Consider the following 25,048-nt stretch of genomic DNA (forward strand, 5'->3'; position numbering starts at 1 on the left):
CGCGCAGACTGCTCAAAAGCTTTAGGGTCACGTGGCTTCCTGAGCAACAGGATCCTCGTGGTTTCCACTGCTGCTGCGCTACAACTGTCCTTTGGGTGGTGCTAGAGCATCAAATACTGCCACCAATGGAACTGCCGCAACCTCAACAAAGTATGAAACGAGAGAGCGCGCTGCGGGAGGAGAGGACCAGCGGGTTTACATCATCTGAAGTCAGAGAGGAGAGAAGATGAAATCTGCACAAAATAAAAGCAAACAAAAACTGTTTTTGTTGCTCTCTGAAGTTTATAATGTTTTAAAGTTAAAAACATGTTTGGCTGCAGAAAAACCCAAGTGGAAAATTATGAAGTTTAGAAATAGCTTTGATTTTCTAGAAGGCCTTCTTTGCTCAAGCGCGTCCCCGGGGTTCGCATTTACGCACGCGGCGTGGTTACGCTCCTCTGGCTGGTAATAGAGGTTGAACTGTTTGAGCATTTTCCACAAACCTCAGCCCGCGAAAAATGGGACAGAAAAACTGCAAAGATAACAGCCGTCTCCAGATATCAATGTTGCTGCAGTTCTGTTGGAAAACCAGACTGTCATCTAGAATCCCACGGACGGATTACGGAGAGCTGCAGATGATTTCACTGAGACTTTACTGATATAAATTGTCCTCATTGAAGGATGCATTTCCTTGAATTATTAGTGCAGCCCCCACGGAGCTCCCACCTGCTCTCTTTTTGAGATCTGAAATGAGTGCATGCTCCACAGGCGATAACACGCGCAGTAGGGGGGCGGCCTTGTGGGTCAGCCGCTCTGCAGGTCTATGTTTAGATTTCTGGTGGGCGAGAAGAGAGGCGCTGAGGACCAGGATGGTTCGGTGCCAGGCCGTTAAAGGGGGATCACACCTGCTAATTTAAATGCCCATCCTTCTGCCGGTCTCTGATATAAAACAGGTTAGAGTTGACCGTGATTTTTGTCTTGAAAGACAAAATCGTGTCTATTGTTGGATGCTGAAGCTGTGAGGTCATGAATAGCCTGCAGCACTGCGCTGCATGGAGCATGAAGGAGGTTCTGATGTCCTACAACTCCCCGGACGTTGAGAAAATGTGTCACTTTGCCCACCCGTGTTCCCTGTCACACCACCTTGCTTGCAGGATAAAGTGTGGCATATTTCCTCAAACATGGCATAAGGCGCAGGACCTCTCCAAGGTTTCGAACCCTTCCATGTCTCTGCGCCTCACGGACCTGTTGAATTGTGCAGAATATTTCTCGTTTTCTTTATGAAAGCTGGAAAAGATGAGCGGAACAGTACAGTTGCTCCTCCTCTGCGTGGACCTTTCAGCTCCTCCCTGCTTCTCACACCCCCAGTGAGGGAGGGCACGGCAGCCAATCATGTTCCCACATCAATAGGAGATTGTCAGTGGGCGGAAACTCCGTCTTGGTTGTATATAAAGGGAAACGCGTGGGATGTCTTGGCTGCAAAAGTTCGGCTGAAATGACTACATCCTAACCGGTCAGAAGGAGGGGAGCACGAGGCGAGTATCTGTGATCCTTGTTGACCGTGAGGCGTGGCCCCAACAGGCGGGTAATGAGTTGAATCCTGAGACTTTTACACCCCCCTCCCCACGCCGCCATGGGCATCCGCGCTTCCGCCGCAGCCTCGGAGCGGAGCGCTGTTCACCTGCTGTGGTGTTGAAGCAGCAACGGAACTGCGCGCTGTCACAGACTGACGGGGGAAGCACAGAGAACTGCCTAAAAAAGCGCGTGCGCATGGATCTGAAACCAGTCAATGCGTAGAAAGACACAAACATTGGAAGGATGGATCGACTCCCCCCCGCCCTCGGTCTCGATGCCGAGGTCTGAGCACCCCGCCTCGCACCGGAACTCAGCGCAGCTTCCACAGTTGAGGAGGGCGACCGAGGCTTCCGATCACTGAGGTACGCGCTGCATCTCATGCACGAGGATAAATGGGGGAGGCAGTTGAATAGATTGCGCTCCTAGAGAGGGTTTTTATGCTGAAGGACGATGGGCTGCATCAGCTCCAAAGCGCCTGTTGGTAAGATCTCATTTAACTTGCTCTCCCGAAAAAACTTGAAGGAAGCCTGTTTTTCTTTATTTAGCAATTATTTTGCTGCAGCCTTCGGCAGGGGAGGGGGGTGCTTGCAGTGCACAGCATGATGTGCCTGAAATGATGTCCAAACAACAGTTTTGCTGCCTCAGAGGGCAGACGTGCCATCCTCTCCAAATGCGACTGAAGCAGTCTTCTGTTGCAGTGGGACGGTGTGCACGTGGGTAGAGGGGCGCGCGTGCTGCCGTTGTGGTTTGGATGAGTTAAGGGGCAGGGATCTGCAGCCTAAACATCGCGATGCGACGAGAATGCCAAGAAGGTTTTTGGTGAACACGCCAGTCAGACTGAGGCGCTTTTGACTGCGCGCTTAGATTCGCGGCGTGACGCCTCAGCCCGACACCATGGTTCTGACCGCGCTGACACACTTTAGCTGCAAGGTAGGGAGAGCTCCTTCTTCTGCTCTACAGCACTGCAAAAATATTAACGTCATATACGACTGTTTGTTCAGCTACAGGCCACTCTGTCCACACGTGAGCATTGTGTGCGTGCGTGGCATCTTCAAGCCTTTCAGCACCAAACAGGCGCTATTGTTGCGTTTGCGCGTTCACACCTTCATATGTCCCCCTACCCCAACAATTGACGCGCGATTCCCAGTCGAGGCACAGCTGGACCGACATTCCTCTGCAACCAGTGGGTCAAATCCTGACCCACATCCATCGAACCCATCCTCACCCGCAGACATGGTGGCTGCATTTACGTCAATCTGAGCTCCGATCCATCAGTTTTGCGCTCGCAGGTCACCGCATGTTAACGGATCTCCTGTCACTTATGGCGCCTTCTCTCCTTCTCCTTGCCGCGGAGTGCGTAAATGACATGGCCCGCGGACTCATATAGGCTGAAGCGCCTGTTTCCACGCAGGCTGACAACAGCCACCTGTTTCTCATCTTTACCCCGAAGCTTCGTGCTAAGTGGGCACTCTTGACCTATTGCGCCAATTCGTTTAGCGCACCCCCCCCCCCCCCCCTCCAGCAAACAGTCACGGAGGAAAAAGGGTAAACGGCGGCGGTCTCTGCATCTGCAGTTTCCACGACAACAGAAACTACAAGGACGAGAATCGGTGCGAGCGAGTAAGAGCCAGGCACGCGCGTGCAATTAGCGGTAAAGCCTAAATACACAAAACGCGAAGACGATTTTGCTGGGAGAGGAGGCGCCGCTGCGTTTGACGGAAACAAGGAGATTAATTAAGATAAACAGGTATGGAACAAAACGACGCGCGAATGGAGAACATCCGCTTCACAGGCCTTTCACGGAAATGCGCATCAAGTTTCAGGCTAAACGTGTCCGTCCGCAGAACGTGCGTTAATTACCATTTACATAGAGCGTCCTACAGCGCAGCACACTTAAGTCAAAGCTTGTAAGTGACGGGGTGGGGCGTTCTCCTCTTATTATTAGACTCTAAAATTATCGCAGCCTCTTTTCCACTGATGAGGAAGGACACACCGGAGGCGGAGAAGCTTCCCTCCTCCTCACACTTTGAAGGTCTGGACAGCTCACGCGCACAGCAGGGCTCAGGTAACCGTCACATTCTGGAAACGAGGTGCCAAGCGGACAAAGCAGGCGCGCTGTTCCCTCCTCTGAACAATACTTCCCGGGAGCAGAGATCCACGCACACATTGCGCGCGGGGCACCCGATCCCATCACACCGAGTTAAACCGCACGTATTGAATTCGCCCGGAGGGGTGGGGGGTGGGGGGTGGTGGACACCTGAGCTCTGCTAAATGAGGAGTGTGAGCGGCGGGGGGAGGGGGACTTTGAAACTGTAGTATTAGTTTTGGAGACTGGCGCGAGCTGCTAATCGAGCGAGTTGTTCTTTTCAAAGACGGTAACCAGACACGCGTCCCCGAGAGGAAAGAGGAGCCAGACGCTGACATTTAGAGACCCACCTTCTAATCTCGTTTTGAAAATCTGGTTTGAAGAGTGGCGCGCACGCGCTGGATGCTCGTGATCTCGTGTCTGACCGGAGCTGTCCGCGTTCTGAAACGTTCTCGGTCGGTTGCTGGTTAAATGCACCTTTGGTCCAGAGGAGGGCGAGGGCGGCTAACGCACGTGCCTGAAGATGGTTTGGTGACATCTGTGATGTTTAGCAGGAAGCTTCGGATCAGGAGGAGGCATATGTGGAATGATGGGACAGGTGCATGGTGCATGTTATTCTGGAATTTTCTCTGCTTCCTCTCAACAACGGAAGCAGCTTCACCTTCAACCCCAGATCAGAGAGTTTGGTGGAATATGGAGGAGAACACCTGAAGCCACGCAGGGACTTTCTGTTTCGATCAGAAGTTTATCTATTTGTTTACATGAACGTTTTACATCAAACCTGCAAAGTAGCAGAAAACAGGTGGAGGTAGTTGGAAAAGAAAGTAAAGAAATAAAAACTATTTAGTTTAAAACTCTAAAACATCAACCTTCTCTTAATCTTTTGGAGGAGAATGCTTTTTTTTATTCGCAGAGAAAGAAAAAGGTCTGGACTGAGCTGTAAAATATGAGCAGCTGATGGTACCACATTAAGGTTATGAATTAATTACCTTAAGGCAAGTGCTGTTTCACAAACTTAAGACCAGACAAACACCACCTTTATCTGTAAAACAGGTTCAGTCATCGTGCAGTGAAAATCAAATAACACTGAGAAACGTGCACTGAATTAAAACAAAAACCTTCATCCCATCTAACAAATCCATACATTTCAAAGTTACTTCCTGATTAGAAATCTAAAAAAACTACTTCTGTTTTTTCAATGTGTCTTTAACCCTTGTGCTATCTTAGATGACCCCACCCTTACATTGACGTGTTCTCCTTACCATGACAAAGGTGGATAAAGGTGGAAAAATTTCATGTAATTCATGGACACCAGTGAAGATCACAAATCATTGAAGAAAAAAGGTTCAACGCACTGTGTAGTGGGTCTATATGACCCAACTCCCAAGGTTAAAGTGCCTACAGCACAAGGGTTACGGACATCATGCAGCCCATAAACTGATGTCTGTGCATTTCTTTTGTTAATCTCATACAACAGTGGGTGCACATTTCTCTCAGGATGGACCTGCTCTGACACAAAATACAACAACAATCTCATAATTTACATTTCTCATGCTGCTTCCAGCAATACATGGAAAGCTAAAATGAGCTGTTTTTAGTTTGAAATGTTAGTAAAATTAAAACAAAAACACTGAGAGGATAATTCTTTCTATGATAGTAAAAACAAATTAACTGCAAGAACTTTGAGTTTCCATTTCCCAGACTTTCTGAACGGGGGTTGTTGTGAAAACTGCTCGGGTTTCTGGCAGAACTGCATGGAAAGCATGGCTTTAAGAGCTCATGAAAGTGGACCGTCGCACTGAACTTTGGAGTTATCTCACTACAAACCCCACAATAAAGGGGGCAGAAAACTTCCCAGGTGAAGCTGGATATTCCCCTGGAACCAGGCTGGATGAGCTCTATCTGTTCTGTGCTGAAGTCCTTTTTAAAATCCAACTTCAATTAATATTTTAGTTGATATTAGCCATCTCTTTACTTACATAGTTGTTATTTTAGGATCAGAGTGCAGTGAGATAAGACAACATCACATTTTTACTGTCATGCTGCTGTGCGGGAGTACGGCCAGAGGCATGGGTTAGCATGGCCGTTGCACTGGTGGCTATAGAGCACTAACTGTCTTTGGAGAGTTGGTGCAGTCCAAAGCAGCCGCGAGCTCAAACCTTCCTGTGGATCTCTTCCTCCGACAGTTGCGGTTGATGGTTCTTTGCGTGTGGACTGGAGTGCGCCGAGCTCCGTTTCTGATCTCTCTCTTTTGGGGAACACGCAAACCTGCTTGAGGAACAGACTGATTTTGGCAGAACCTTGGGGTACACTGGACTTCAGTGAGGTGCTTCTGATACACTAAAGTGTGAATCATTTTTCATTTCAATGATAAATCTGTAAATTCAGGCTTTGATTTGTTGCTGAGAAGAAGTGAAACCTGTTGGTCTTCTTTATTGTCCATGCATTGTTGTTCTTGGATGAATCAGAAGTCGTTGGCCTTAAGAACCTTTTTGCCTGAGGGCAGTTCATCCGTTACTTCACATGTGTTACGCTCAAGGACCAGACAAAACTGACAGTCTGTTTTTCACCATATGACATAACTTTCTCAGCCCTGTGAGTTTAATTATTACCTTGTTAATCAAGACATCCAAGTCGATAGTGTGCATTGCAGCTGCAGGGGAAGGTCCTCCTGAATTTTACCCTACATTAATTGCAGCAAGTTGTTCTCTTGTTATTTACACGCCACACAGCATAATTATTCATTAATTTGAAGAAGCCTAAATAGAACATCAGAGTTGGCTCTGGTTTTTTAAGAGAACACGTCCGACTGTGCAGCACTCGAAACTCGCTTTTGGTGAAAACGAAGAGGTTGGTTTAGCAGACACACACATGAGAGGTGAAGTTTCATTTTTTTTTTCTTTCATCTTCTCCTCATCTTCAGGGCAGTGGCTCTACCAGTCATGAAAATGCATTTAAAATCCCACATTTCAGCCACACCAGTGAGCTCACACTATTCCTAACTCTGAACTCTACAGAGGTTAGATCAGGTTCACCATCCTTTATGTCATTTTAACACAAAGCCAAGTCATGGTTCTTAAACCAGCAGAAGCATTTTGGCTGCAGCTGTTGTATGAAGTAATATTTCTGCCACTATGTTACACATAAAACCTTCTAAGTTGCAAATGAAAATATTCCATATTTGCTTTTCAAATGCTTTTTGCTTTGAAAACTTTTTTTTTGCTGTCAAAAATGTTGAAAGCAGATATTTAATATTTTCATTTGCAACTTAGAAAGTTTTGTGTGCAGCGTGGTGGCATAAATATCAATCCATAGACTTAATACCTTAACAGGTAAAACACAACCCAAAAATGATTACTTTACCTCTTTTTTTCTTTTGCTAAACATGGAGCAGAAAGTAAGTGGATGCTTGTTTTTTTGTCAAAGCAGCAGTGATAGGAATAATAAGCGTAGCTTCTCTTCCATGATTTCACACCCTCTGAGTGTCAATCTAATGTGCAACAGTGACGCAGCAGCGTCGAAGAGATCCCTTCTAGAATGCAAACCCTCACTCTTTGATGTCGAACAGTGACCGCAGAGGCTGACACGTTGCCTGCTTTCCTCCTGAGCTCACTGCAGCTCTAGTGGAAACAATCTCTAATTCAGAAATCCCCAAAAATAAAATCTTAATTTTTCACAGTGTTTTCAAAATTGAAACAAAACAGAAGGAACCAAATCAGATGGAGAAGAAGCCAAAAAACACATGGAGGAGCCTCTGATCTTGGTGCTCATCTGACGTCATCTGCATTATTCACGCAAACACGCGTTGAGGATTTGTTCCTTGGCGACTGGTTGCCATGGAAATGATCCAACTGAGGAAAATTTAACATGGACCACAAGTGAAAACAGGGTAAAAAAAAAAGCAATGAGTGACAGAAATGCGGTGGTGGTGGGGGTGTTCGTTTTTTTTCCATACGCAGATTTGGATCCAGTCTATTCAAGTTACTCAGCTTTTCATGGCTTGCAGCTGATTTCAAGAGAAAAGGCCTCTGAAAACAGATTTTCTGTCGATGTTTGTCAAAACAAAAACCGAAAAAGGGACATTTGATCCAATCCGATCAGTTTTTGATCTATTCTCAAAGAGAGCCTGTGGTCTTTTAAATTATGATTACGGTAAGCTGTTTTTAGCCATGTTTAAAAAACTTGTCGTTTTCTAGGACTAGAGGTAGTAGTTGATCAGAAATTACCGGTGCAACAAAGTGGTGAGCAATATTGGAGCCATCCAGCCGTGCAGTTTTGAGTCAGATTCCAGCTCAGAGCCGGGAGACCAAGACTTACCTGGATCTAGTTGTCTGCAAGTGGACACATCCGAATGGAGCAGAGCAAGGAGCTTGTGGCCCACCCAGCACGTTTTCTACATCACAAATACAATCTTTTTTTTCCAAAAAAAGCTTAATTTTCTTTATACATGTCCTCCATCATGAGAAAATGCCACAAGAACATGTTAAAAACACCAAAATCCCAATTTTCATTGTGTCAGTGACACTTCACATCTGATATCTGATTTCACACTGATTAGTCTTCAAACCACATAAATGAGCAGAACTTAGTTCCTGTGGAGAACCTGGAGTTCTTTGGGTCAGCTAAGTAACAAAAACAGATTTTATTTTATTTTTGTTCAGTTCAACTAACATTATTGCAAACATTATTTGCAAAAATAATGTCAACAAGGATGAGATGTTAGACTAACTAACGTAATTGTTCTGTTGGTTGTTTAATTTCCTTTAATGCTTTTGGTTGCTCAGCTTCATTGATTTAAATACCAAACCCTAACAAAGTTATTACATTTTGGTGCAGGTTCCTGCTTTAAGGGCTCCAGAGCTGAAGTCCAAACACTGTAGATGGGCCCTTCAAAATAAGTGAAGCATTTTAATGTGAAAGTGTACTTTCTAATGGACACAAATGCTAAAGTCTGGAGTGAGTTCAGCTTTTGTGTTCTGCAGACTGAAGCCTGATTAGCTTTTAAATCTACACATTATTTTAAAGATTCTGTTTCCATTAGTGAGCTGTTTCTAGACCTAAACGTCTGACGGAGCAGTTCACCTCTGGAAGGTTTCTGACTTTAACATCAACATTCTGATGATGAAAGAACAATTTAGCAATCAAAAGGCTTCCAGGTTGGAAAATGATGATATATTTGATGAGAAGAGAGTCGTGTTTTCACTTTCTTCTACAGCCAATGTAAAGTCAAAGAAGGAACAGCAAATCTGTGAGAAAATCTGGCATCCAATAACAAAATCCAAGCGCGCTTTCAAGAACTTCACAGCACTTATAGGCTCAACCTCCTAATAATATTTCCAACACAGCAAAAGTTATCTTTCGGCTTGGTTAAAAAGATGAATGAAAGATGGAGAAAGCAGCTTCAGAAGTGTCAAACAGGATAAAACGGGAGAGCATGAAATCCTTCCACACCAGATTAGAATGATTTGTGGGGGCAGAGGAGAAAAAAAACAGAAAGCTGAGCTGTGGGTGGACAGCATCAAGTGGCTGTTATCAGATTTTTAATTAAAGGCCAAGACAATTTATCATCTCAGCACTCCTTGAGGGGACGTGTCACATCTCCTCCAGATTATCCTTGCTCAGATCTGTGAGCTGCTCAGCGGCACCGAAGGATTATCAAGCTTTGCTGCTGAAGCCGATGCGCTCCAATCCTGAAGAGGGGATTCGTATTTCTGGGGTCTGTTTGACAAATATCTGTGTTGGTTATTTGGGTTGAATTTTTTGCTGTTTTTATCAGGAAAAGAAATTCAGTTGACTGTTACTTTGATTACCTAACATAGTGTATCTTTTTTGCGTTTAAATGCATTCCAGGATGTAATTAAGAAAGCAAAGGTGTCGTGATGTGTTTACAGATGATCAGAATATTGTGCCACAAAGTCAATCCTTACACCGAGATCAGAAGGATAATTTCTCTTTCATGGAGGCCTGGAGAGCCAGAGCGGTCAGATCTGTGGTCAGATCTGGTGTGGTCAGATCTGGTGTGGTCAGATCTGGTGTGGTCAGATCTGGTGTGGTCAGATCTGGTGTGCAGATGGAACAATGAAAGGAGAGACGAGGGAAAGCTCACAACTACACTCACAAGCTGATTGAAAACATAACCTACAAAACATATAACCAGTCTTTGGATGGATCTTATGGCCTTCAATGGTTTTATTCCTGAAAATTTAAATTATTTACTGCTCTACTGATTCTTCCCATCAACAGCAGGTCACTAAAATTACTATTTCTTTTGCTTGTGTGTGATTAATAAATAAAGCAATGGATGTTAGCTGGAGAGTCCTACAGTGAGCTTCACCAACCAGTTGCTGAATCAGCCTAAATGCTGCAAACAAAAACATTTTGTATTTTATAAATAGCAAATGGTGTATACCTGTATTGCACTTTTCTACCTTCTCAGAAGACCCAAAATGCTTTGCAGTGACAGTCCCATTCACACACACATTCACACACTGATGGCGGCTCTGCTGCCAAACACTAGTGCCAACCATCCACCAGAGGAAAGGTGGGGTTTAGTGTCTTGCCCAAGGACACTTCGACATGTGGGCAGGCAAGGCAAGAATCAAACCTGCAATCCTCCGACCATAGGTGGACTGCCCTAAGGCACATCTTACAGTCAGCATGGAAATGTTGACAATGAAAGTCTTTACATGAGAGCTATTAAACTGATTTAAACTGAATTTACAGTCTGTGGGTACTTTACCACACTCCAGGAAGGACTTTGGGTTTTTGAAAATACTTAAAACTTTAAATATTTCACACAAATTAAAATGAAATAATTAAGATAATAAAAACTTTCATTTTGTAATAGATCTTTCGTTTTTTCGTTTTCACAATGAAGTAATGAATAATTTGATCATTTTATTATTTTATTCCAAAGGTCGATATAAAACCCTCAATAAAGGAAATATTTTACAGTTTTAAAAGTTTTGAAAAGTAAACTTTTTCTTTATTTCAACCAAGAATTGTTTCTTTTGCTTTAATTTTAAGTTTTGTTGCTTTAGAATCTCTTTGTCTGTATATAAAGCTTTTAAAATTTGCTCCTTCTGAAAGGTTCTACACAGATAAAGCTGCCTTGCTGCTTAGGGACTACTTGGTTGAAAAGTGGTTTATCTTGCATAGTGATTAACGTAGAGACAAAAATCACAAACTGTTTTCAGAAAACCGGACAAATTGAGTGACCTTCTGCATTTCGTTGCAGGTTGAAGTTAGACTGTGTAAATAGAAAATCCTCTGGTTTTCAAGGCTGTGTGGAGAACAGCAAAGTGATAAAGTGACAAAAGGAATCTCCTTTCCTCTAAAGTCCGTCCTGGGCTTTTCTGTGACTCATGCATTCAGCTCTCCCACATTCAGTGGGTTATGAAGGAGCCACTCTCATTGATTTCTTTATCGTTTCAGGTGAATGTTGATGACACTATTGAAATGTTACCAAAATCAAGAAGAGCTCTTACCATTCAAGAGATTGCTGCATTAGCGCGATCCTCCCTGCATGGTGAGTGAAGCATTTGATGCAGACATCTTCACTGAAGCTGAAATAATTTGCTGCAGCATGACACCTGACATGTGCCACGCAGGTATTTCACAGGTTGTAAAGGACCATGTGACAAAACCCACAGCCATGGCTCAAGGCAGAGTGGCCCATTTGATAGAGTGGAAGGGGTGGTGCAAGCCGATGGACACTGCAACAGCCCTGGAGTCAGACTTCAACTCCTACTCTGACCTCACGGAGGGAGAACAGGAAGCTCGCTTTGCTGCCGGTAAGAATGTCTAGTTGTTCTATAGTTTATCCTTTTAAATGAAACCGTCTGTGTTCCTTGGTATTCAGGATCACAAGAAGGATTTTTCTAAACCCCAGTTGACACAAAACTGAAAAAAACGACTCATATGTCTAAAGGAATTAGATAAAAAGATTTGGGTGGGATAAAAAAAATGTTAAATAGAAATAGCATTCTTTATTTTGAGGAACCAAAAGGCTGCATAGATGTCTTCGTCCTTCAGTTTCTCCTTTTAGGAGGCACGACAATGAATCAGCTGCCTCCATCTAGCTTTCTTCTCTGCATCTCACTGACTCCCATCAACCACCCTTATGTCCTCCATCTCTACATCCATGAGCCTCTTCTTTGGCCCTCCTCTTGCCTGCAGCTCCAATGTCATCCCCCACTGTTCCTCCTCTTAATATGTCCAAACCATCTCCATCTGCTTCTATGCATTTATCTAATAAACATCTACCATGATTTGTTTCTCTGATGGATTCATTTCTGAACCTATCCATAGTCATTCCCAAAGAGAACTTTAAAAAAAAAATTTTTTTTAGACATATTAATAAATATTGCTTGAAAGGGAGTGGAAGGAAGCGAACTTATATATTCCCACCCCGTTATACTATAACCATTTTATTACATGATTTATCAATATCCGGTCCCAGTTTTTATCAGACAGAATTAAAAATCATAAGATATCGATAGAGGACATGACAAAGATGAATTACTTAAGTATTACGTCAAAAATAACTATTTTAGAAATCAACATGGCAAATGCAGATCAGTCATCTGAAATATATGCAGATTATGTTACTTATAAAAGCCATTCATATGAATAAAACATAATACTATATCAGTAAAGTAGACACAACACTGTTTCAGGAATTTTCATAGCAAAATTTCATCAAGTATCTAAAGTTAAAAACATGTGCAAAATTATGCTACATTAGGAAAGATTTTTGAATCAATTTATCAATTTTCGGAGAAAGTGAAGTAATATCATTAAAAGTCAATCAATTTAACAATTTTCAATAAGTGATTAATCATTTGTTTTACTTTTTTTAATATTTTTTTTTGTATTTTTATTTATTTTTTTATAATAAAATAATGCTGTAGGGGAAAAGTAAAAAGGGTCCATAACTGTCGATTGTCCAAGGTTGGTATTTCTTCTTTTACTGATAACAGCCGTTCTTCTGGGTTCAAAGCAGAGTTAATAGTTCTCTTCGATGTTATGTCTGCAGACATTAGATTCAGGTCCATATCCTTCTTCAGCTGATATCAGCTGCGGTGAAAGTTGAGGTCAAGTTGTCTGCAGGTCAGAACTCTGCTGTTATTCAGGTTACGTCAGACATACAGAGAGAGTGATGAATCCACGTGTCATATTTCTTGAAATTATGTGGCTCTTTGGTTTATTACTCCACGTTGTTTCAGACGACCGTGATTAAACACTTCTCAAAGTCTTTCATGGTGTTCACAACCAGAACCTTGGACCGGTCCTCTGGACCGAGCGGTTTCACGTAAATCCTGCAGCCTTTAACCCAAGTGTTCTCAATCTGCTTACGCTTCCTGAGAAGCCGTGCATGTTTGAGATTTCAGCATTCCTTCTGGTCAGATGGTCGTTCAGATAAGCAGCCGAACCTTTCAGTTGTTTCCTTTGGGTCATCAAAGCTAGCTTGTGTTTGTGATTCACAAACCTGATGAGGATCGCTGGTTTATCCGTCTCCTTTCTCCTGGGGAGCAGGTGGCAGGTCTCGATGGTATTGAGATCCAGGGAAATCCTTTTAGATGTGAGAAATGAATGTATTTGCTGCTCCAAAGACTCTGCACCGATCTCCGTATTAGCACTGCTAGCTACGCTAGCGCTAGCATTAGCAGTGCTTGCTCCTGCTGTCAGTTTCGCTCGAGACTTGATCGGTACTCCAGTGAGAATGACATTATTCATCCTTACTTGCTGTTCCACATCGTCCAGTCTTTTCTCCAGAATCTCGACCCGGTTTTCTCGCTGCTCGTTTTGAGCCCGAAATCTTCGGAACTCTTCCATCATTTCCCAAAGTGGCGTTAGCTTAGCCGACACTTGTTCCATAAAACTTTTCAGCGTTTCTTGAATAATGTCAAGAGTCTTTTTGAGGTCTTCGTATTCCTGGGGTTTCTTCGGGGGCATGGTCAGCTCTCTTTTTTGGGGAAAATCAACCTTTTAAGTAATTTGAAGATAGTTGTATTCGCAGAGAGGCACGCCACGCGTCCTGCTGTGTAGCCCGGAACCTTGACATCTTCACCTCTGCTACCTCCAGGTCTGTTCCTGTCCCTCCATCAGTCTCCAACAACATGGCTGCTCTCACCCAAGTCTTCTACACTTTTCCTTTCATTCTTGATGAATCCATAAAGACATAGCTTTATTAATTTGTGTTATATCTTTAATATATTTGATAAAAACAAACTGTAAATATTTGATGAGTTTAAAAAATGATGTTACCTTATACAATCATCATCATAATGGACAGAAGATAACATGTCCATCCAGAAAGCTGAGAAAAACTTCATTTTGAAAAGGTGTTTATTTTGTTTTATTGCACAGATCTTCTAACTTGTTAAACCTAACCAAGGCTTTTCATGTTGTATTTGCCATAGGGATATATGGTGTTTGATGGTGGTTAATGGATTATTGCTTAATGTTTCTATACAGCAGTGAAAGTGTTACAAATGTTTCTTTTTATTTGAAGCAAAAAATAAAAGAAAACAGGCAATCATGAGTCAAAAAGGGTGGAAACGTACAGAAGCGACATAGTTTGAACCCTTGTAATGTGACTTTAATAACCACACTTTGACATCCTCCAGGTTGTGTTCTCAGACTTAACCAAATTCTGCCAGAGCTCATTATGATGACAAACCACCAATCTTACAGCCTCCTTCTTATACCTCATTAGACGTAGGAAGCAGCTTGACAGGCTGGAAAATGGGGACGCAGCTTTAAACAGGCAGAAATCATGAATTACCTTTTAACGTAAAATACGGCCAGCTTGACTGAACGCTTATTTTTTTTTTTCTGCAAAGACGTAGAAACCATCTGTATGACAGTTAACATACTCAAACAGAGAGCATTTGTCCTGGCCTCTAACTGCCCCACTTCTCATGCGATTGCAGTTGAAGGTCTGTCTCTAAGAACCTTAACCTACAACTCACCTGAGTCCTCTGACAGTTACTGACTCCTCATCTCACACACTCTTTTCATTCCCTTCTGACCCTTTAATACTTATCTTTCTGTCCCTGCCTCTCCACTCTGTTTCTATGATACATTCCTTTAGTCTATGTCCTTCCTGCCAATTTCCATCCACCCTTCTGCTCACCCCCTGCAATGCAGACTCTCAAGGTTAATTTGAATAGTGAGGTTTTGTCCCGGCTAGTGCCACCATGACTGAGCAATTTTCCTGTCAGCCTCCTCTTCCTCTTCACAGAAATTCACTCTTCTCAAACTATTATCGTGTTAATGTTCTCGCTCAGTGACCGTCCAAAAAGTTTCTTCTTTAGTAAAGTTCCCATCAATTAAACCAGCGATCTGTTGCACGGCAAGCTGCCTCCTCATGGATCAAAGATAAAAGGTGTTGTGTTCTTACAGCTGCAGTGGTGAGTAACATTATATGAACTCAGATGATATTAGGAGTCTACTCATTGCACAAAATTCCTTCATACATCTGACCCTGGAGTTTGGTTTGTCTTGTTCTTGAGCTCGAATGGTGTGCCCACTAGCAGAAGTGGGCCATTATTACTGATGCCTGGACTACAGTCTGGTATGGTTGTACTGTGAGTACAAAACAAGACAGGGAGTGTCAGTTGTTTAACAATGCATCCAAACTCACCATCCAATGGTCCTTAATATAGAACAAATCAGGCTTGGATTTTAAAAACTCTTCAAACATGATAACAGCAAAGAGTGACATGTCTCCTGAAGGAGGAAACACATCCATCCTCTGTGCAGGTGTTCATACATTGTACAGAGGAACTGTGCCAGGGCACAGAAGGTAAATGTTCTGGTTTGCTTGGAGCCAGGGGACAGTGAGTTGGCAACCCTGTGTCGTAGTTTTCATCATGATTGTTGCTCATTTTGTGCTTGAAATCTTTAGTGATTTTTAGATACATTGATATTATGTATATGATGTGTTGCCATGAAAACTCCAAATAAATAGTTAATAGGTTTTACGGAGCCATAATGACAACAAAGCTATGCTCTTCAAAGCAAGGTGGCATGGCAGCTCATATAGAGAATATAGGTCTAAATGTAAACTATCCTCCATTGATCACGGTTGCCATGGTTACATCAATAAAGGGATATCTTATGTCTTATATCTCATGGGTGTCTTAAAAAAGCTAAAGGTGCCCATTAACATTTTATTAGCAATATTTTACATTTTAGTGCATATTATGCTGCGTATATCACGAGTTAAACCTGTCAGAGTTTTCTATCAAAGGTAATCTAAAAACCTTGACTCAATGTTGGTTCTAATACAAGTATTTTCCCCTCTTAAACAGGTCTCTATAGAGTCAGTGTTTGTTTAGATTGCTGCATGCATAATATACTGTTATTCAACAGTTCACTAAAAACAGAACTCATACAGGACTTCCGACACCCACCATCTTCCTTGGTAAGCAAAGTTAAGAAAAAAATCTAAGTGGAGTTTAAAAAAAAAGATTTTACCAGAACCAATTGAACTGGTTAGTTCAAAAGGGGCCCAAGTCCACAATTTTTCAAAATAGAGATATTCTATGTTCTGTGGTCTATCTGATTATGTGCAAAAAAGTCCCAAGTCCGTTGTAATGTATTGACTATGCTTGACATTTAAAATGCATTAGGTGCAAAATTCCTGGACTTGGGCCTCTCTTGCATGGGTTTTGCTTTATCCCATAGATGGCAGCACTAGTTATCCAATATGGCAGCGCCCCTGTTTAATTCAAGAAGGGCCCAAGTCTAGAGACTTTAGTTTGCAAGTCCTCTGAAATTATAAAAGTGAGGTGCTTCATATTATAGCATTTGTAAGCTATGAACTGGTGCTAAATCTGGGTAAAGTATTACCGTAATCATTTGGTGTAGCCTCCCTTTAAGCTATGCAATGAAAATAATTTCCTGGAAAAACAAACCTCTTGGACTTGGGCCCCTTTTGAACCAACCGATTCAATTGAAAACTTGCATCAAAAAAAGTGACACAGTGCAGTGGTTAGTGTTCTTCCCTCACAGCAAGAAGGCCCCGTTTCAAGTCCCGGCTGGAGGACCTGAAACAATGGGGGACCTTTCTGTGTGGAGTTTGCATGTTCTCCCCATGTATGGGGTTTCTCTGGGGCCACCTACCAAAAACATGATTCAAAGGTTAATTGGTTACTCTGAATTGTCCAAAAGTGTGAATGTTAGCGTGCATAGATGTGTGATTGTGGCTCTGCAACAGACCAACAATCTGTCCAGGGAGACCCCAGCCTTCGCCCGCAAGTGGCCGGTGACCCTGAATGGGAACAAATGGATTAGAAGATGAATGAAAATTATATATGGATGAATGAACTGCATAAAAAAAGCCTGCTTGGCATCACATGAAAACATGAATGAAAAATATTTAGGGAATAGTTGCTGTAGGTAAATGATAGATTTCTTCTTTTGTCTGAAAATACAAGAGTTTCAAAGGAATCTTAGACGGTGCCGTCTGTGGGATGGTTAGTCTGTATTTGTTAGGAGAGTTTAGGACTCAGCAACTGTAAAAGTTGAATGAGAGCATTGATCTTTCTCTGCAAGACGACATATGAATACTGAGCACTGACCACAGTCAGAGAAGGAGAGATGGCTAAGGAAACAGGAGAGACGTTTGAATGAGGATGACTGAGAAAAACGAGAGGACTCCGGTGAGTTTAGAGACATTTATTGATAGAGACAATTGAAAAAAAAGGTTAGACTTTAACGGAGGAATACAAAGCAGGTGGATGATGGGATATAGAGAGTGAGGGGGGGGGGGGGGGGGCAGAGCTACTTAAAAGAAATGCAAGAGGGAGACTAAGACTCTGATTAACCAGCTGACAATGATTGGAGCGGATTGCTCTGCAGGTCTCTGTAGGTTATTGGTTTATGTACGAGTCATCCCACACATGCATACATGCAAACACACACAGCCACATGCTACACACACACACACACACACACACACACACAAACACACACAAGCATTCCCACAGAATAGACAGGTGCTCTTGACTTGTTTGAGTTAGATGAGAATGACCAGAAATGACTAGCAGCTTGTATAGTTTTAAATGTGAATAAAGATAACTTAATTGATAAATTCTTGTTTTCATTTTAGTTTTCTTGTCCTTGTTTGTTGTTTTTGTGTTTGAAGTGTTTTGTTCTAGTTTATATTATAACCAGGCCTTCATCAGTCTGCAGTGACACCAATTTAGGGCTCATCGTCCACCTTTGTTCCTGTGAGACATTAGACATTCCTGAATGTCCTCACTATCAACACACTAGCATGTCTCTTCATATTAAGGTCAATAATTTCTCTTCGTGGTTAAACTGGCTCTGTCGTATTCTGTTTGCAGAGATGAGAGAAATCTTTGCTCATAAAAAAGATTTCAAACTTCCCTCGATTTGTTGATTTATTGAGAGGTTGGGGAAAAGTGTGTTTCAAATTCAAATTCTCTTTAAAAGAATCACAACAACTAAAAGCTGACATGTCTTCCTAGTGCCTCCTCCACCTGACAGCTCCACCTCCTGTAGCAGGAGTTCCAGTCTGTGTCTGAGCCCCCTCAAATGATGACGTTTGCTTTCTGACAAACGATGCCTGAAGAGCTTTGACTGCAAAGCAAATGTTGACCGTGTCCAGTCTAATGTGTGCACTGTTCCTCAGGTCTGTCAAAGAGCAGCTGCATGGCGTTGGGGAACAGTGCTATCTGGCGCCTCCTTGTTACCATGTCAACCATGTAATTGCTTGTGTGCGTGTGTAGCTCATACCCTTGTGTGTGTGTGTTTGCAGGTGTTGCAGAGCAGTTTGCCATTGCAGAGGCTAAGCTGAGGGCTTGGTCCTCCGTGGACGGAGACGAGTCCAACGATGACTCATACGATGAAGACTTTCTGCCTGCCAACGACCCCACCACACAGAGCACTGGTAAACACCCAACAACTAAATCGTATGTATTGATCTGCAGCGCGCTGCACACCTTCCTTCTTCAGCCATATCTCTTTCTCTTCAAATAAGCCTCTCATTGTCCCAGTGCCCTAGTTGTCGTCCTCTAATGACATTTTTTTTCCTGTGTGCAATTTGATACCCCTGCTGCAAGTTTAATATAATTTCCTTTGCTGCAAAGCCAGCATCTGTGTGATTGGGGTATAAATACACACTGTCTTTGGCCCCAGCAGTCTGTGTGTATGAGTGTGTACTGCAGCTTTCATTCTGATTGCACACAACAACAAATAGTCGCTCCTGCAGCCAAGAACGTTCAGCTCATTGTGGTGGTTCCTCTGCCGTCACACTCAGCTCTGGTTTTTATCTGTTGGAGGAAACCAGGGGTTTGACATGTTCTCTTGTGATCTGACGCTTTATAAATAAACTAAATGGAGTCGCTGAGATTTCACTGAGCTCTATGTGTCTTCATGAAGTGTGAGCTCAGTCAGAGACACTGACAAACCCTCGTCTTTATGACCCAGTAGAGCTCCAGGAGTTTTATGGCTATAAATTATTTCTGAACTTCCTCTTTTCATGAACAGAATAATTAATTCCCTTTAATTTAGTTTTTGCTTGTTCCTAAAGCTGTTTTATTAACCCAGTGTGATCTGATGCTGTGATTGTGGTGTTTAATTGTCAAATATACTTTAGGATTATCTAAAGCAAGGCATTTAACCCTCACCCACATCCAGACAGCTTTGTTAGTTCCATTTAACACATTCTAATTTGTTTCATTTAAAGTATTTGATCTTTTTTCCATTTTTTTTGTTTTTATTTTATAAACAATTTTTATTTATTTATTTACTTTGTTCAATTTTTTTATTCTACTGAATTTAAAATAAGACAACAAAAAGATTGCTTCTTGAGTAAAGATAAAATACCTATCCTCAAATCGAATAAAACTTTATATAAAAAGCACTTTTCATATAAAGGTAACACAAAGTGCTTAACATAATATAACATTTTCAATTTAAAAAACAAAAGCAAAAAAATAAAAATAAATAAAAAGTGTAAGGCTACAATATAAATAGAAATCTGACTTGATGCTGAACCCAGAAGAATCCAGACGCATTTTTTCTTAAAAATAAAATTATGTGCATTTTTTACCACAAACCAAATAGACCATAGAATCCAATTCTGATATTTTTCTGTCACACTGATATCACCATTGGTTCTTTTGGGTTAATTTGGGAATTGACCTGTCCACACCAGCGACTCCCGATCAGAGCGAGGAGCCAAACCCGGACGATCCCACTGTAACTTTTCACTGAGGAGACTTCATCCCTGGTGTGGAGGATCCATCTGAGTAAAATGCTGGAATTAAAACAAATGGAAAAAGATTAAAACACATTAAAGCTAAAGTATAAACCTTAATGGATAGGTATAAATCCCCAAAAGCAAAATAAATGAATAAATAAATATCAAATAAAATAATAAAAAAAAGTAAATTAAAAAGTATGACTACATAAAATAATGTACATCTCAAATAAAAATCCCTTAAATTTCAGTGAAAAACCAAAATAAAAAAGTAAACTTTATTTTTCTTAGCTGAAGTTATTTCTTTTGTGGTAATTCTTGTGGAAACCATTTTGTGTACAACTTAAATTTCATTTAATCAGTAGTATTTTTCAAGAATAAAAATATATATAAATGAGATTAAATTAATATTTAATGAATGAAAGAAATATTTAATTAATTTTCTGCTAAAGAATTGACAGGATTTGCAGCTTTGTGTGTAAAATGACGGTTTCGAATATTTCTTTATACTAGTTCAAGCTAACATCAGAGCCACGCTCACATTGGTGCTCTGGAGATGTTCTAATAGTAAACAAAAATCAGATAAAAAAATTGTTTCACAAACAAAAATAAGTGTCCTTTCTTGTTGCCTTTTTTCTCAGGACTTCCCGCTCATGGTTTGTTTCATGTCTTCTAGATGTGTCCTCCTACCCCCCTTACTTGAAGGATCTGATCCACTCCCAGCTTTGTCAGCACCTGGGCTTGTGGGGGACCCTCTCTGAAAGTGGGGTAGGGGTAGGAGATGGTGGTTGCAGCCGGGAGCCGTCCCCCACGGCGGGCTCTCCGGACACACTGTGCTCCAGCATGTGCAGCCTTGATGAGCAGCACCCCCTGCTGCGTGACCTGGGGGGACACCGTGTCCCCCACTCCAATGCTGCTGAGCTTGCTGCCAAGATCCTGTCGGCGCTCCACGGAGGGGAGGAGCTGCTGGCCCGCCTTCAGAGGGTGGGGCAGAGTGGGCCTGGTGGGGGAGAGAACGGTTTCCATAACCTGGGAGGGGGCACAAGGCAAGCACAAGGCTGCAGGCCCTGTGGGGGTCAGGACTCCCCTTGCTACTCCATGTCTTACTCCGAGACGTACCTGTCACCTGGGGAGGACGACGACGCTCCATGCAAGGACTATCAGAGCACCATGTGCCAGGTGGAGGCAGAGGGCAATGAAGTGGAGCACCCGTCTGGCTATGATCCCAGCCGGAGGGTGTCTGACGTGGCCTCTTCTGGTGTGGTTTCCCTGGATGAAGAGGATTTTGAAGAGGAGCTGGAGGAGAGGGCGGGGCAGCCAAACAACCAGTGACTCCAGCAAACAAAGGGTTAATGTCGTCTTCTGAAATTTGAAAACTCTCCATGTCTAAAAAAACAGAACCTCCTACATTGGCGGTGGTTCCCCCTCTGACTGACTATCCGTCTTTGCCTTACTGGTGGTTTCAGCTCCTCCCTCCTCCTGTTTCGTCCTCCCACAAATCTACACTGTTTGCTTTGAAGGCGTCCAAACAATCTTTTTGATCGGAGCGCAAACGCTGGACTCAATACAGCAACTCACCCCCTGAGTTGTTGATTTAAATCCCACCCTAAATTCCTAAATCCTAAACAGAATCAGAAGGACGGAGAGTTTGGACTCTGACTTATCGATGCATGTATTCTGCAAGCGCAGGAATGACCTGGTCTGGAACAAGAAGTGTAATCTCAGCTATGCTGTATTACTACCCCTGTCAATGCCCCCCTTGGAGGGCAGGTTGACACTGCATCCTGGCACCTGCCCTATATCCTGCATAATTCCCTCTCTCCTTTGCAAGAGACTACTTTGCATCCTTCTGGGCATGGCTTGCTGAGAATGCCAAACTATTTAACCCTGTCACGACTGAGTAGAAGCAAGTGCTGGAATGTCAGGAAAGTGACAGGAAGTGGTTTGTATTTTAAAAAAAGGGTTTGTGACAGAAATGATATGCTTTTATTGTACTAGTTTTCTATCATTCAAACATGTCGTCGTTCAAGTGACATTGTTATGGTTGAAACCTGTCATAATGACACTCAGTCCCAGATGTTCTGTGGACTTCTGAGTGGAAGACAAAAAGTTGCTTGTCTTGGAAGTGAAAACTTTCAGAAACTTCTGACAAAAAATACAGAATGTTCCTGAAGTGATCCTTTGGTGAGAAATGTTTGGCATGGAGCATCATAGGATGAAAAGACAACAAGAGTTTTTTTCCTGTGAACACATACAGTGCATTGGAGATTTTTCTATATTTTTGTATGAGTCGTCTTGCTTTGATCTCTTTGCCTATGCGGCATGCCAGTGAATGTGGTTTTTTGCACGAAGCTAATGTGGCTGTAGATTTCTCCTTTTCTTTGTTATCACTGTGTGATATAGTTACTGGGAAAACAAAAAAACAACAAATGTGAACAAAAAAGTTTTTTTTTCTTCCATTTTTTTCCAAACAGGATACTGTGATATGCTTAGTTATTTCCATATTTCCTTTAATCTAATTTTTCAGAATGCTCTTAGTTCGTTTCCCTTCTAGACGTTTGCTTCTGTTTCTCTGTTATTCTTCCTTTAATGTGATGCTTTTGCAGAAGGGCATGTTTATGTGCCCCATACAGAATCTCCCATCTCCATAGCGACGTGTGGAGAACGATTAAAATTCTCCCACTGATGGTTCATACAACTCAGGTAATCCACTTGGTCCTGTGCACCCCCACCCCCCACACATGCATGAGTCCTGCTCATTGTCCATGTGTGTTTGCACATGTTTGTGGGATGTTGTGAGGGTAAGTCATCATTTTCTGTGAATAATTAAAGTACAGGTTTAACGCCATGTCTTTTAGTAAAAGCCTCAACAAGACAGTTTGTGTTTTGACATTTTCTGAAGTTGTGTGTCTGCACTGTAAGATGTCAGCAAGCAGCTAAAGCTTGCATTTTCATTCCAAAACCCATCCAATGCAGCGATTCCCTTTAAAACATTGTCAGGTGTAGCTATATATTGGTTTAATTGGGACTGGAGGTTTAAATAAAAACCAGAAAATGCACACAGAACGCAGGAAAGGATGGCAGTTTCTGATGCAAACAGAGAACATAGTTTACTACAGTTGACGAGGGGAAAAGACAGTGACAACTCAGGGGGAACAAATGAAGCTGTGCCTTTCATGCATCACCTCTGACCTCCCTAGTTGCATTCCAATCATCATCATCCTCCATGGTGTCACTGAGGCCACAGCTTGGCCTTTTTACACCTTTCTGATCATCATGAGGGGCAAGGGGGGCAGATAAACATGCCAGCGTGGGTCGGATGGAGCCATCAAAAATCCCTGTTGCGTCTGCTGCGAGTTTGCTCCTGCTGCAGCTAGCCGCAGGTTACCGCAGGGCGCTTTGCGTCATTGTCCTTTCGGCTGACATTAAGATCCCGGCAGTGCAAGGAGAGGTTGGGCTTTTGTTTGGGTGAGGTGACGCAGGCATGCCTTTGTTGGCTGACTCCCTCCTCCATTTATCAGCTCTCTCCGTCCACCTCTGTGCTTTTTTTTTTTTTTTTCTGTCAATATGAATGTCTTCATCCTCTTCTGTGTGCTCAGAAAAGTGGTCACACTTGTGAAAGGATGTTGTCCGTCATCCTTCTGAATCCTTAACTCCTTTCGCTCTTTGAAAGTCAGCCCAACCACGTCATAAATCAAAGTCTTTGGTGACTTTATGGACTTCCTAACTGTCTCCATGGGAATGTTTCATCCTTGTGGGAATAGATATCAAACATGTCCCACTGACAGCCTGATGAATGTTTCCCTTCTGTATCCCTCCATCAGTGTGCTGTCATCCCCTGCTCTCCTCCTCCAGTGTCTTTGTGTTTGTCTCCATCTTTCCCCCCACAGGGGACTTATTACATAACTAAGAGGACATTTGTGCGCTACCTTTGCCCAAAGGCTATTAGCCTGGGATTGTAAAACTTGCTGATGATCAGGAGATGTTGTCTCCTGTCTGTCTGTCTCTTTTCTTTACATTCCCTTTGGTTCCCCGGTTCTTTTACAGCCAGCAGTTTCTCAGTGACAGCTTCTGTCCCAGAAGGCTCCCTGCCCTCTTTGTTTCCATGCTCCTTTTTCTGTTGAAATGATTGATGATTTGTTAGCCTAATAGGCACAGAAAAACTTGCTGTGCTTGACTCAGGCAGACGTCTTTAGATGGAAACACGCTCTGACATTTGCATGGATGTGTGCATGCTCATGGGCAGGGTATTTAGTTTATTTTGTGTCCAGACACCGGACTCTTATCAGAGAGAAGTGCTTCAGGTTCCGCATGTGCATGTGTGTGTCAGGAGGCCCCAGTGCTATAAAAAGACATCAAAACATCTGTCCCACAGCGTCAAGGCAGGAGGGCGTATGAATATTTAGCTGGTGGAAGCGCTACTGTCACCCTACAACCTACTTAGCATTTTAGAACAACCCAGCTGGGCCAGGACACAACCCCATCCCATCACCGTTCAGTGAAAAAAACTGTGAAGGTGTGTGAATATGTGCTGGAAATGAACCCCAACAATACCTGCATAGAGACTTGGGCTGATGGTTGGAGGCTGATGGTTGGGGCAGCTCTCACAGGGAGGAGTCTCACAAAGCCATACTACTAACCCAACAGAGACAAAGAGGCTGCAAACAAGAGGCAGAGAAGCTTAAATGAATGTATTGTTTCATCCAGTCTCTCAGAGGGTCAGCATCAGTCACTCCTCCTACTCAAAACCATTCCTGTCTTTTCTCCTCCTTTTTTATTGAAACATGTTTTTCCTCTTTTGGTGAATGTTATTATTTGAATATTATGTCCTTGGATTAGAAAAATAAATCATTGTTTGCTGCCTCTGATATCATTTCGAGGTAATAAATTATTGGTATTGTTTGCAAAAAACAAAGTTTCTGTTTTTTTTCCACCTTGTGCAGAGTCGTGGAGGATTACAAACAACACATTGATGTGAGATGGTTAAGTAATTTTAGTGCTTTCAACACCATTTTAGTTTTATGGACACAGACTATAAACCCATCATGTTGTTATTGCAGCATCGCGGCGAGGAGGGACGTTTTGAGCAGGAACAACTAAATGAACACATGAACCTTTAGAAGAACAAAACTAAAGAAAAGTGTTTGTTTGGGGCAGTAATGAAAAAT

General features: G+C 42.5%; 1 protein-coding gene across 5 annotated transcripts; it reads left to right on the forward strand.

The window, feature by feature from the left end:
• Nucleotides 1–1,440: 1,440 nt before the first annotated feature.
• Nucleotides 1,441–24,795, forward strand: fam131a (family with sequence similarity 131 member A). Of its 5 annotated transcripts, none has more exons than XM_020708333.2 (6): nt 1,441–1,916; nt 5,827–5,966; nt 11,075–11,168; nt 11,251–11,433; nt 18,435–18,566; nt 20,557–24,795. In XM_020708333.2, the coding sequence occupies exons 3-6, from the start codon at nt 11,099–11,101 to the stop codon at nt 21,210–21,212; spliced, it is 1,041 nt and encodes a 346-aa protein (XP_020563992.1). In that variant the 5' UTR covers nt 1,441–1,916; nt 5,827–5,966; nt 11,075–11,098; the 3' UTR covers nt 21,213–24,795. The 5 variants fall into 5 exon arrangements, with proteins under 5 accessions (XP_020563992.1, XP_011480966.1, XP_020563990.1 ...); XM_020708331.2 differs by lacking the exon at nt 1,441–1,916 and adding an exon at nt 1,923–2,035; XM_011482664.3 differs by lacking the exon at nt 5,827–5,966.
• The last annotated feature ends 253 nt before the right edge of the window (nt 24,796–25,048 follow it).

The sequence above is a fragment of the Oryzias latipes genome, chromosome 13 (assembly GCF_002234675.1).
Source record: "Oryzias latipes chromosome 13, ASM223467v1".
Lineage (NCBI taxonomy): Eukaryota > Metazoa > Chordata > Actinopteri > Beloniformes > Adrianichthyidae > Oryzias > Oryzias latipes.